General features: G+C 47.7%; 1 protein-coding gene across 2 annotated transcripts; it reads right to left on the bottom strand.

Moving 5' to 3' along the window:
• Positions 1–3,392: 3,392 nt before the first annotated feature.
• Positions 3,393–13,150, bottom strand: KLHL33 (kelch like family member 33). Of its 2 annotated transcripts, none has more exons than XM_061430625.1 (5): positions 13,057–13,150; positions 12,007–12,780; positions 6,296–7,220; positions 6,010–6,177; positions 3,393–5,915 (listed from the first exon to the last, which is right to left on the bottom strand). In XM_061430625.1, the coding sequence occupies exons 1-5, from the start codon at positions 13,139–13,141 to the stop codon at positions 5,363–5,365; spliced, it is 2,505 nt and encodes an 834-aa protein (XP_061286609.1). In that variant the 5' UTR covers positions 13,142–13,150; the 3' UTR covers positions 3,393–5,362. The 2 variants fall into 2 exon arrangements, with proteins under 2 accessions (XP_061286609.1, XP_061286610.1); XM_061430626.1 differs by having other exon boundaries at positions 13,021–13,088.
• Between the last annotated feature and the right edge of the window lie 791 nt (positions 13,151–13,941).

Raw genomic sequence — 13,941 nt, 5'->3', positions numbered from 1 at the left:
ACTGCCAGGGAATTTCACCAGATTCTTTTCCATTATAGATTGCTAGAAGATATTGATAACCTTTAACTATTTCCACTTTTAGAGTCCAAGTAAGAGTTTCATCAATAAGTTTCATCCATGGAGGTGAATCTACACCGGAGATGTGGTATGATAAAGAAAGCAGGCTCAAAAGTCCTTCTACTTGTGTTTAAATAATGCTCAGCATTTATAAACTCTATGACCTTGGGTGCATAAATTCATGCCTCTGAGTTTCAGTTTCCCTATCTGTAAAATGAGGGTAATAATAGCATCAACTTTTTATGGGTTTTATTGGCATTTAAATGAGATCATGCATGTAAAGCACTTAACACACTGCCTGGCACATAGCAAACACTTAAACTAGTTCTTTCTCTGTTATGAGATTGACCTTCATCAGTAAGTTGTTTGAAAAGTATGTAATGCATTGGGGCTCAGATTACCTGTCTGCTGATGAGTCAAACTGATATATAACTAGAAGACCTCTAGCCCCCTAAGTGCCTTACCCTCAGCTGGAGTCCAGATGAATCTCTATCCCTATCTCAGAAGCAATGTTAGTCTGCATTAGCTGGGCATAAACCTGTAACCCTCTGTACGGCACTCATGGTCTCAGGGGTGCTGCAATACACTGGCCCCTTGTTTTGGCATCATCTAGCTCACTAATCTAAAAGGATGTAGCCTGGAAACTTAATTGACAAACTATCAGCTAAATTCTTTTCAAGATGTGCGTAGAGGTCCTTAGGACTATCCCCAAGTTCTGTGGCTCATGACTATAATAACCCTATGATGTTCATATATAAGTGTTATCCCCGTTTTATGGATTAAGATACTGGCATTCAAAGTGATTAAGGGATCTACTCATGATTACCAAAACAGCAATTGATTTGGAGCTTGAGCTCAAGTTACTACTTCTAATTCAGTTCACTCTCAAGCTGTACTTTTTTTCACTGTTCTGATTAGAAATACAAATGATTGTATTTTGAATCATCTATAAACATCTATCTCTCAGAGGAAATAAAGACTATAAAAGACAATAATCTCACCACTAATGACATACACATGTATTCACGCTTGTATATATGCATATGTATATGTATGTATGTAATGTATGTATTTTTTTTGTAGTTGTGTTAGCAGGAGTTGTGATAAATTCACACTTTTCCAGCTATGATCCTTTGATCCCAAGAGTTAGCTCAGATTTGGAATGTAGTCTGTGGCCCTAAAAGAGTAATTATGACTGTCCTGCATATAAACCTAACCTGTGATGCTTGTCCCAGCCAGTCTCCGGGTCCCAGTGTTATAGGTATGTCACTTGGATATTGCGCTCATTGAAAATGTTCCTTTTCATTATCCAGACTGTGCCACTTGCCTTGGCTTCTTACACTGTGTAAAGGAAGGTTTGAATTACACTGTCTCCAAAATCTCTTCATTCCATGTTCTACTGAACAATCTTTCTATATAGTTTTTCACTCTTTGGAGTTGGACATTGTTGCTTCTATATCCTGGACTGTCAGTCTAGATAAATAATGGCACTTAGTTTTGCAGTAGGATACTTTTTTGGGATGCATTGGAAGGCTTTTGGGATCTTAGTTCCCCAACCAGGGATTGAACCCTGACCCGCAGCAGTGAAAGGGCCAAGTCCCAACCACTGAACTGCCAGGGAGTTCCCTGAAGTAGGATTTTTATGTGATTTTTACTCTTTTGTATATATTTTTCCTTTGTTTTTCAAACTTCTCTGCTATCAGATTTCCAGATGTCCAGGACAGTATATTTGACAGGGAAAATACTGGGAGAAGGAATCAGTACAGTTTCTGTTTCAGTAGTACAGAAGTCCATGATGAGTCGAGTGAAAATAAGAGAACAAACTCAAGGTGATGATAAAGCTTTGTGTCTAGGAAAAATGATAGCACCAACAAAGCATGATGAGTCTGAACCGATGATAGTGGTAAATCCAAGTGGAGGTGAGGGCTGCTAAAAAACAGAAAAATTTAACCAGAACCCGAGTGAGTCATTAAGGCCTAGGATAGAGGGGAAGTGAGCTTTCTGAAGAGCACCATGAAGCAAGGTAAGAGAGGAACATGGACAACCCAGAATTAGGTGTGTGTGTGTGTTAGTCGCTCAGTCCAACTCTTTGTGACCCCATGGACTGTAGCCCATCAGGCTCCCCTGTCCATGAATTAGGCATATAGAAGACTCTTATAGTCTAACAGACTTATCGGTACTGAAACTACACACTTCCAAGTCCTATCCAGCTTCTGAGTCAACCTGGAAAAGACGAGAGCAAGTGTGCAAATTCCACCCTAATCCAGAAAGGAGGTTGAAGGAAGACTGTGGAGGCAACTAGTAGGGGAGGATATACAACACTTTGGCTCATTATCTGATTTACCAAAATAAGAATCCTGCACCTCTAGGAATTCACCAAACTGTCGCCTAATTCCTAAATTGCCATGATTGCCCACTCTATAGGAATGATTTCTTCCTAATTCCTGATTCTTACTCCACTTCCCTTCTGGGGGTGAAATATTGCCCTGAATCTCAGTGCACTTGCCCAAGGCCCCAACTTGTTACCTGGCTTAATTCAGGGCCCTCTCACTGAAGAGTGGACCATTGGCCAGAGTCCTGCTTCACATTAGAAACCTCTTCCTCTCTTCTCATTCCAACCACAGTTTCAAAACTAAGGCTAGCGGACTTCCCTGGTGGTGCAGTAGATAAGAATCTGCCTGCCAAGGCAGAGGGCACGGGTTCAATCCCTGGTGCGGGAAGATTCCACATGTCATGGAGCAACTAATCCCTGCATCACAACTACTGAGTCTAAGTGCTGCAACTGCTGAGGCCCATGCACCTAGAGCCTGTGCTCCGCAATAAGAGAAGCTACTGCAATGAGAAGCCTGCACACCGCAACTACAGAAAGCCTTCACAAGGCAACGAAGACCCAACGCAGCCAAAAATAAAATTAATTAATTAAAAATTTAAAAAGCCTAATGATAGAGCCTTCTGCAACCATCTCCCCCCATCTACATACTTTTGGACTATCAGCTCCACCTCGGATGGCACCATACCCTCTTGGACACCATGATTTGACTTTCTGCAGCCTCTTTGGATTGGAGAAATAAGAATAGGAGAGTGCGCCATCTCTGGAGACAGGGAAAGAGAAATTTTTAGTTTGCAAAAGCCAGTTTCAAAAGCCAGTTTTCAAGCCAGCCAGTTCCTGCAGAAAGATGAAAGAGAATGAGGTTGGCCTTAGGTTATTTAATTTGGTGAGAAATTGGTCACAGTGACATGAGAGAGAATGATTTCAGTAGCGCAGTGTAGACAAAAACCAAATTACAAGGGATATGGAATTTTTTTTTAAATGGAAAAACGCAGACAAGAATGAGTCAGTCATGGTGAAACCTTTATTTAAGTCTGTCTTTGCATACAAATCACTAAGAACTTGATCACAGAAGCTCACCCTAAAGACTCAACCCTTGTAGTTTCTCAGTGCTTCCAATTTCCTTCTTCCCTGTCCTCTTCAATCTTTCTTCTCTGTTCTCTTATATATCCTACTTACCCTTCCTCATTTTCAACTATGTTCCTAAACAGAGATACAGAAAAAAACCTTAGCAAAATAATGAAATCTCAAAACAAACAAAAACATGTCGGGATGAAGAAAGAAGCAAGGAAGCCTCCCTCATCTTGACCTTAGCAGAGTGAGAATCTTAATAAGCAGTGGTAAGAGAAAATTGACCTGTACAAAGAACTGGCCCTCCTTTGCCCTAAGCTGCTCAGGGGTCAGAAGTGGAAACACCAGACAGGAAAGATGTAGGGGAGTTGTAGAGGAAGGGAACACACAATTGTTAACTGAAAGCCCCTGTCTTCAAGAAGCTTTCAGGGAAGAGAGTAGGCTGGAATAGCAGCAGAATTCCCTGAAGAACCCCTGGAATACTGACTTCCCCTTTGCTGTGGAGACACAGAGCACCATACATCCCATTTGCCTCTTTCTTCTGACTGGAATGCCTCCCTCCTCAGACTGGTGAGTTTCTAGGGAACCTTCAAGATCCAGTTCAGTCTATACCCATCAAATGATGGCTTCCCTCAAAGAAGGCTTCCCTGGACAGAGTTCCCTCTCTGTCCTCTGGGCTTTCATACCTTCAACTGTGAGGCTTGTGGGGTGTGAGGCTCTTGTGAGAACTATGAGGCAAGTGTCCATACCTCTAAGTCCACTGTAAAACTTGTATTTGCTTACAAGTCTGTGTTCTGGTCAAAATCCCTGATCTTGGGGTCCTTAGTGCCTCACAGTGTACCTGGCACACAGTAGATAATTTCTAACTATGAGGGAGACAGGAGAAAAGATAGAAGAGAAGGGGAAAGGGGATGAAAAGCAGGGTGGAGGAAGAGAGAGAGGAAACATCTGACTCAGCTTTCCCTGGCCAGGAGAAAGGGAAATGGATTCAAAAAACTCTGAAAGAAAGGAACAGAGAAAGAAACCACTTTTCTGGGTCTTCTCTGCCTCTCTCCTCTCTGCTGCTTCCTCTCACAACTTAGGACCACACACCACAACTGTACCATTTTCCCTCCTGATCCCTCGATTTATCCCAAAGCGGAGGAAAGAAGCCAGTCAGCTCCTGACCTCTCCCACCCCATGCCCTCAAATCCTTCATCCCTTTCCACATGGACGCCTCCCTCTTTCTCCTCAACTTCCCCACCTGCAGCCTCCCTGCCTGGTTGCTCTGGCATCTCGGGCCCCTGTGCTATGCCGGGTCCAGGAGGGAAATTCGTCCTCAGATTGAAATCCAAGAGGCTCTTAGGGGCAGCCTGCGGTGTGTGGCTGAGGAAACGCTAGACTGGGTCTACCAGCTACCTGAGAAAGAACATCATCAAGAGGGTTTGGATGTCCCAGGAATTGGAGAGTAAAAAGAAGCAGCAGTTACAGTCCTCCCAACATACTCCTCAGCTCTTTTCACAGATGACCTTTCCTCATTTTTCTCCTTCATCCATTGGTCGGAATCATAATTTTCCTGACTGTTCTCTCACGGCCCCTACACCGATGCTTCATGACTGTCTTTCTAGTTAGATGCACTTTCCCCACCAAGAATCGAGCCAGGGTCCCTAAACCTTGTAGAGTTGCCCCTAGGTCTCTTCTCCTTACCTAGATATTCAACTGCCTCTCCTTCCTCCATACTCTCCCTAGGAATTCCAGAACCACCTTTTCCTCAACGCAGATCATATATACAAAAGCGATTTATGAGTTGTAAAGCGCTGCGCTAGAATGAAATGCCATGATGAACAAAGCCTTCTCTTTCTCCCTGCACTCATCGTCTCTATCCTCTCTTATCCCTTCCTCCCTCCATCCACCACTGCTGCCCTCTCACCCAGCAGGTTTAGTTTGATGCCGTGTGGGAACCAAAGCCACGTGCTGCACCGCGGGCAGGGTCAGGATGCAGGCAGGCATCTCAGCCCGAGGCCTCGGCAGAGTTCCCAGGCACAGCCATCGGCCCAGGCCAGGACAATAGGCATGGATAAGGTGGGAGGGGGCATAAGTACGGTGGCTGTAGCCCCCCAGCACCAGCAACTCCCCCTGCAGCACGGCACCTGCAGCTCCGACATGGGGGGAGGGCAAGGGGGTCAGCTGAGTCCAGCTACCAGTACTTGGATCATAGGCCTCGAAGCTCAGCAGATCCCCAGTCTGACCTAGACCACCTGCTACATACAGCCGCCCACCCAGAGAAGCCATGACGTGGCCAGCCCGAGGCACCCCCATAGGGCTCAGAAGTGTCACCGGCTTCTCAAGTTTGGGGTCGTAGTGCAGCAACGAGGCCTGGTACTGGCCAGTCTCACTGCAGCCCCCGCTCACGTACAGCTGGCCCTCCAAAACAGCAGCTGCGTGGGCAAAGCGTGGTGCGGGAAGAGGAGGTGCTGGCCTGTGGAGAACAGAGCACGTGGTCAGGCATCAGTCATCTTCAGCTCTCCTCCGCCAAGACCCCTGATGCCTGAAACACCCCCTTCCCTGCTCACCTCCAGACATTGAGCTCAGGATTATAAGTCTCCACAGACCTGAGGGCAATACCACTGTCTCGTCCACCCAGGGCGTAAAGCAGTCCATCCAGCGCCACCAGGGGAAAAAGGCTCCGAGGCTGGCACAAAGGTGCCATCTCTTCCCAGTCCTCTTGACTGGGATCCCACCTGGAGACAGTGGGACAAGAGATGGGAAGAGTGACCCTGGGAGTCTGCTGTTGGCTGGCCCACAAACTCCCTCAGCTACCCACCTTGGGACCTGCCACTCTCTGGAGCCCATCCATACCTGAGAGTCGAAGCCAGGGTGTTAGAGTGGCTGTAGAAATCCTGTCCCCCACACACGTAGAGCACACTTCCTGCTAGGCTCGCAGCCCCGTGCCGAAAGCGCCCAGGGGCAGGTAGGGCAGGCAGCCGCCCCCACTCCACAGTTCGAACCAGTCCTACGCCGCAGCGAAAGGCCCGGGCCCACCACACTCCTCGGGATGGCTGTCTGGCGGCCATGTCTGATCTGAGCCCGTCCCCGCCAATCACCACCAGTGCCTGGTCAGGCTCCCTCCGTCTCTCTTGTCCTGGAACCTCAGCCTCCACCATCAGCTGATGCAGCAAGTCGGGGCTCAAGGGTGGAGGCAGCCCGGCTGCCCTTACCCTCCGCAGCTCCCTGGTGGACATACGGCCAAAGCGGACGCATCGAAGCAGGGCCTTGGCCTCTGACTCCTGGGTGTCAGGGTTGGCAGCTAGCCAATGCCGTGCAGCCACAAAGGCCTCGAACTCCTCCTGCAAGTGTAGCTCATCACTGTCCAGGAGCTCAGCCAGGCAGGCTGCCGGTAAAGTAGGGAAAGTGGAGCACAAAGCCACAGCGGGCAGGTGGGTGAGGAGGTAGTGACGGGCTTTACTCCAGAGCCTCTCCAACCCTGGGGCTTCTGCCATGGGGATCAGGGCCAGGCAACGGGCAGGGCTGAGGCCTCGTGCCAGGGCTTTCTGGCACAGAGCCAGGCAGGAGGAGCTCTGGTACTGCAGAGCAGCCTGGGCAGCTCTCAGTAGTCCTGGCCACTTTGCCCGCACAACTCCAGAGTAGGCAAAAGAGACGAGGAGTCGCAGGTCCTGGGCAGAGATGGTGTGCAGAGACACCTCTGTGCCCTGGGATTCCCTCATCCCACTCAGGAGCATGGCCCCAAAGAACTCACTGCCACAGGCGAGGGCTGCTCGGTGCACTGCAAGAGGGAGAAGCAGAGGGGAATCCAGAGTGTTGCAAACCACTAGGCATGCTTTCAATTTCACAACCCCCACTTTGGGCCAACCACCCAAAACCACAGGCTAAACTGTGATATGCACAGAACACCACTAGGTGCTTGTTAAAATTAAATTCTCAGACCCACCCCCAGAGATTTTGACCCAGTAGCTCCAGAGGGAGATCCTATGAATTTGTGTTTTAACATTTTCAAGCACCCTGCATGATTCTCATGTTAGTGACCTAAAGACACTTTGAAAAACATTGTGTACACGTGCTCCGTCGTGTCCAACTCTTTGCAATCCCATGGACTGTAGTCTGTCAGGCTCCTCTGTCTATGAGATTTTTCATGCAAGAAATCTGGAGTGGGTTGCCGTTTCCTCCTCCAGGGGATCTTCCTCACCCAGAGTTCAATCGTGTGTTTCCTCGTCTCCTGCATTAGCAGGCAGATTCTTTACCACTGAGCCACCTGGGAAGCCCCTTGAAAAACATTGCTTTAGTTTTTTTGATGCAGGCCAATTAGAAAAAGGGTCTTGACTGATTACGTGGAGAAGAGGCTATAAAGAACATTTGCTAAAAGGGGGTAGAAAATAAACTGCAAAGACCAATGTGCAGCTTATATAGGTCTTTCCACACTGTGCACAGAATAAAGTTCTTTCCTCTACAATTAGAAGAGCCAGTGACATCAGCCATTCTGTTAGTCAGATTTTACTTGGAAAATGGTACCACACTCAGGAATGGCTATGACTCAACCTCATCTAACTGTCATCTTCTCTTACCCAAGATTTAGTGCTTAATACTTCCCACATGTTATAGTTTTTCTTTGCATACCCACCTCCTTGATAGAGTTATGGAATCACAACACTGTAAACTGGAGACCTTCAAAACCATCTAGTTCAATAGCTCATTTTAAGATAAGGAAACTGAGTCCTAGTGAAAGGCAGTGATTTATTTTTTATCTCCATGTAGTAGCTGTCTGGGAAGAGTGTCATGCACTGTGACTGCTGCCAGGCTGCATTGAGCATACTTGTGTATCAGTTCCCTGCTTATGCACATGGCCCTCATGACACTGAAAATGTCCTATTAAAAATTAAAAAGAAATAAATTATTTAAAATGTTGTTAGGGGACTTTCTTAGTGGTCCAGTGGTTAAGAATCCATCTTCTAGTGCAGGAGACATGGGTTTGATCCCTGGTCAGGGAACTAACATCCCATGTACCACGGGGCAATTAAGCTTGTGTTCTTCCGAGCCTGCACACCACAACTAGAAAGCCCTCGCGTAGCAGCAAAGACCTAACACAGCCAAATAAATATTTTTTTAAATGTTGTTAAATAACTAGAACTCATATGCTTGAAGGCAAAAGGAGAGGCGACAGCAGAAAATGAGATGGTTAGATAGCATCACCAACTCAACAGACATTGAATCTGAACTCCAGGAGTTAATGAAGGACAGGGGAGCCTTCCGTGCAGCAGTCCATGGGGTGGCAAAGAGTCGGACACAACTTAGCGAACAACAACAACATATGCTTCCTAATGTAACTCAATTTGAGGCAGTTGGCATCAAGTATGAAGTATTCTGACCAAAATATTTAACTTAAATCTAATCTAACCTTTAGATTAAATTCAAGTTTATAGGAAATTGAGAGGCTAAAAGAACAAATTAAAAAAAAAAAACACACACACAGAAGGAAAATGTATACAAATCTAGAAATTGGAGCTTTCTATGGGAAAACTAATCTTGTTTCTTCAATAAGTCAAGTTATAAAAAAAAAAGGGAGGAAAAAGAAAGGGAGAGAGGACTGGACAAGAGTAAAGGAAGTTTCAGAGACATCTGAATTCAGTGTAAACCTTGATTGGCTCCTGGATTGAGCAGAACAGCTCTAACATACACTATTTTGGACAAGTGAGAAAATTTCAGTGTGGATGAGGTGATATTGAGAAAAGGGCTTCCCTGGTGGCTCAGAAAGTAAAGAGTCTGCCCGCAATGCAGGAGATCTGGGTTCAATCCCTGGGTCAGGAAAGATCTCCTGGAGAAGGAATGGCAACCCACTCCAGTATTTTTGTCTGGAGAATTCCATGGACAGTGGAGCCTGTTGGGCAACAGTCCATGTGGTTGCATATGCATAGAGTTGGACATGACCGAGTGACTAACACACTAATTTTGCTAGATAGTGTGGTTATATGAGAAAATTTCCTCTTTTAGAGAGACACATACCCAAGTACTTATGAGTGAAATACTTTACACCAAAAAAATAAATAGATGAAACAAGTATGGTGGTTTAGTTGCTAAGTTATGTCCGACTCTTGCAACTCCATGGACTATAGCCCGCCAGGCTCCTCTGTCCGTGGGATTCTCCAGACAAGAATACTGGAGTGGGTTGCCATTTCCTTTTCCAGAAACAAACATAGTGAAATGTTAATTGTTTAGTCTGGGTGATGAGTGTTTTAGTGTTCATCTTAATATTCTCTTTTCTTTGCTATGTGTTTGAAATGCTTCATTACAGAAAAGCGGGAAAATGCTGCTAGAAGTCTTCTGAGGCAGGTCACACAGACCCAAGCTCCCAGTAAGGTTTATGAACCTCAGGCTACGTTGACCAGCTGCAGCATGTTCAGCTCTCTCAGAGGGCAAGTGATGTCAGCATGGCTTTCCATTGTCTTTTTAAGCAGTGGGTAGTAGCTCAGTGCTTCCCAAGCAGTAAACATTAGTGACAGCTTTCACATATATATTGCCCCGGGAACATCTGCATTCCTCAAAGCAAGTAGACCCTCTCCTCTTCCTTACCATCAATCAGCCTATAGCTCAGAGCCAACTGTCAAAGGAGTCACAACCACTTGTATTTTGCACCCCTTCTTACTCACCATTATTAAGTTGGAATGTTTCTTAAGAAAGTGAAAGCATCAATATAAGTATGTTTAAATTCCAAATCCTAGTGGAAACTTTATGAAATTTTAAATTCCCCTTCCATCTAGTGCTATCAGAAATTATAACAAATACTTCAAAATCTGTTATGGACTAAACATTTGGGCCACTCCCAAATTTATATGTTGAAGCCTTAGTCCCCAACATAATGGTATCTGAAGGTGGAGCCTTTGAGAGGTAATTAAATATGAGGGTGGAACTCATGAATGGGATTAGTGCTCTTATAAGAGGAGACATGAGATCATTAATCTCTCTGTGTCTCTCTCTGCCATGTGAAGATATAGTGAGAACATGGCCATCTACAAACTGGAAAGGAGGCCCTAACCAGAACCTGACCATTCTGGCACCCTGATCCAGTCTCCAGAACCAAGAGAAATAAACTTCCGTTGTTAAAACACCCAGTCCATGGTATTTTTGTTACAGCAACTCAAGTTGACTAAGATAGGATGCTTTTCCTTTGGGGAATCCTAGAAGCACTTTCGGAGAAGGCAATGGCACCCCACTCCAGTACTTTTGCCTGGAAAATCCCATGGATGGAGGGGCCTGGTAGGCTGCAGTCCATGGGGTCGCTAAGAGTTGGACACGACTGAGCGACTTCACTTTCACTTTTCACTTTCAGACGGGAAAGCCTGGTGGGCTGTCGTCTATGGGGTTGCACAGAGTCGGACCTGACTGAAGCAACTTAGCAGCAGCAGAAGCACTTTGGGTCCAAGTCATTTTCTAATGAGTAGTAGCTATGTGACTTTGGACATGTCTTTAAGTCTGATTTCCTTATCAGTAAGGTGTAAGCACTGAACTAGATAATAGCTAAACTAATCCCTTTTAATTTTAAACTTTTATATGTCTACACTCTGGCTCCATTTGCCAGGTGCTATGTGCCTTTGGTTTGGCTGCATAAGAAGCAATGTATGGACTAGTGAGAGCAGACTGGGCTAATGGATGTGGGCTTATATCCTGATTTTCACCAGTTAACATCTCTGAGTTTAATATTCTTTATCTGCAGCTAGAAATACCTGAGATTAAAAGAGATGGCATGAGTAAAAAACAAAATTTCTGGTACCCAGTACCTCACTAAATGTTAGTAGAATCTGAATAATTCTCAACGTATTCAATCCTCTTTAGCTTTCCTGGGGGCTTCCCTTGTAAAGAATCTGCCTGCAATGTGGGAGACCTGGGTTCGATCCCTAGGTTGGGAAGATCCCCTGGAGAAGGGAAAGGCTATCCACCCTAGTATTCTCGCCTGGAGAATTCCACAAACACGACTGAGTGACTTTCACTTTAGCTTTCCTAGTGATGAGCAGAGTTAACTTCAAAATGCCACAACCTGGTAGCCTTAGATTCTGGGAAAACAGTACCAGATCTTGCTCATGAGCTGTAGGGTCCTTGGTATAGGGTCTTGTAGTGCCATGGTGTCAAGCTCACTTAGGCAAAAGGACACACTATAAATTTTTCCACCGTGTTTCTCTAGCTTTTCCTATGTCTTAAATAGAAGATGCCAAGAAGGGGCTTTGGTTAATCTCTGTTTGAGTCAATCACCTTCTGCTTGTTCTACTGGCATGGACTATACCTTAGAGCCTGCCAGCTGAATGGAAGTTTCTTGTTTCTGGGCACAGGAAAAGCCACAGCATAAATCTGTCGGTGCGCCTAAGGAAAACAACTCAACTGCGCATGCCCCATTCTCAGTGGGTCAGGAGAGGCGCCAAGGCCACGCCCTGGGAAATTCTGATTTCAACAGGGATCAAAAGCACTATGCTAGGGATCGAATCAGCTACTGCTTGCACACACCATTCCAGGTGGCATATGCACCTGCCTCAATGCAATGCCCCCCACCCCCACCCCCAGGCCCTCACCCCGCTGCCGGCAGCCGCCTGCCTCCAGCTCCAGGTCGCACCCGATGCCTTCTTGGTACAGAAGCTCAATGCTGCGCAGGTTTTCTCTCAGTTCCTCTGCCTGGCTGGGCTGCTTTTCATCTTCCCGTCCACTTCCAGTCCCCTGGCGTCCCCACTGGGCCGCAGCCTTTATCCGGGGGGCTCCCAGGGCTTCAGCGGCGACCAGCACATCCTCCCGTGAGGCGGGTCCCAGCACCCCCTCGTAGGCAAAGGTCAGCACGGCCTCCCAGGCCGCCGGGGTTACGTCCAGGCTGAGGGGGGGTTGCGGACCTCTGCTGCCCAGCAGCCTGCCTCTGAAGAGGCTGCTAACTGAGGCCAAGATCACCCGATGCACGCCATACGCTCTCCCCCCGACTGACACCTCTTCGTCCAGCAGCAACCTCTGCTCTCGCAGCCGCTGTGCCTCCGCGAAAAACTGGCTGGGATGCTCCTCGCTGCACAGCCCCTCGGGCTCGGCAGAGTCTTCTCCATCCTCATCTTCCTCCTCCTCTTCTTCCTCCAGGGACAAGGCTGGAGAAGGAAGGCTCGCTGGGGTCATAGGCCTGGGGCCAGGCTCTTCCAGAGGAAAAGGGGGCAAACCAGGATCCTCATCCGGGGACGGAGGCCAGGAGGGGGTTCTCTGGGTGGGCAAAGGGAGGTCAAGGTCGTCCTTCTGGACCAGAAGAGAGACTTCCTCTGCCCCTGAGGGACCACGTGTGGAGTCCGAGAGGCTCATGGCCCAAGTTCTCTGGATCGCTACAGATAGAAAGAGGAAAGAGAAGAGAGTGTAAGAGCTGGACCCACAGAGGCCAGAGGAAGCCCTGCCTCCAGCCCCATTTCCTACTTCAACCATCTCCCCCTATCCCAGGGCTCTAGCATCTAGGCTACACCAGGCAACTATGAAGTGCACTGGGGGCGGCAAAGGCCAGAACAATGAGTAAAGATCCAGTGTCTGAAACTGTATCCCACCCATCTCGCCCCCATCCCAATAGTCACCCTCCTAAGACACCAGCGTCCCACTTATCCTCTCACTTGGGCCTGCTCTACTTCTGACGGAGTGGCAGAGGAAATGCAACCCTGTCCCTGTCAGTGGTGGCGCCTGTCTAATTATAGCCATTGCTGGCAGGCAAGGGGCTGGTCTCCGGGTGCCCAAACTCCAACATCCAATCCCCTGGGCCCGACCTGAGATTACCTCCTCCCTCTTCCACTTGGAGGTCGCGTCCTGGTGCTGAGCAAAGCAAACTCGGAAGCCAAGGAGGATGAGGGGATGTGGTGGAGTGGGCCAGCCCAGTGTCCACTGGGCTGGGCTGGAGAGGTGGATGAAGAACGTCTGGACTGATACAGGGGAAAGTTGGGAGAGAGTGAAGGGTGAGTTAGGGGTCAGTCCTGGCCTTTGTTGATTTTTCTGTGCATGCTAAAGCTGAGACCCTGGAGTGAACAGTACTGGGGTGAATCTCAGATATAACCCATCTGGTCCAAGAAAGGCAGAGGGGTGGGGGAGGTGAACGGGTATGGGTAGGGCTACCGACCGTGACCTACTCTTAGTGAGGGGTTTCCTTGTCCCGAGGTGGAGTCAGTGGTGACAAAGCCAAACCCAACCCTGGGGCTGCTATCCACCAGATGGGTCAACAGAGAGGCAACCTCTGGTTGTTCTGGCCTGCAAAATGGGTGATAGTGACTAACCTCTGCGTGGATCCTCTTATGGCCTCCCCTTCAAAAGACAAGGTGGCCAACACCTTGAGCCCCTACCAGGAAGAGGAGGAAGTGCTACCCAGCAGAGACAAACCCCAGGTCAACCCCTTCCTTCCCCTGCCAACAAGGACAAGGATACTGAACCCTGAGTTCTCTGCCAACCCCATGGTCCTGGGACAGCTCCACCACAGCCACATGTTTCAGGAAGCTCTGCTCAGCTCTGCC

This window comes from Bos javanicus, chromosome 10 (assembly GCF_032452875.1).
Source record: "Bos javanicus breed banteng chromosome 10, ARS-OSU_banteng_1.0, whole genome shotgun sequence".
NCBI lineage: Eukaryota > Metazoa > Chordata > Mammalia > Artiodactyla > Bovidae > Bos > Bos javanicus.
The sequence above is the reverse complement of the archived record's forward strand: the minus strand, read 5'-3'. Positions and strand labels throughout refer to the sequence as shown.

Coding starts and splice junctions, on each gene's coding strand:
- KLHL33 (XM_061430625.1), bottom strand. CDS start 13,141: ATGGCTATAATTAGACAGGCGCCACCACTGACAGGGACAGGGTTGCAT. Junction 12,781..13,056: donor CAGAAGTAGAGCAGGCCCAA/GTGAGAGGATAA, acceptor TTCTATCTGTAG/CGATCCAGAGAACTTGGGCC. Junction 5,916..6,009: donor CCTGAGCTCAATGTCTGGAG/GTGAGCAGGGAA, acceptor TGTTCTCCACAG/GCCAGCACCTCCTCTTCCCG.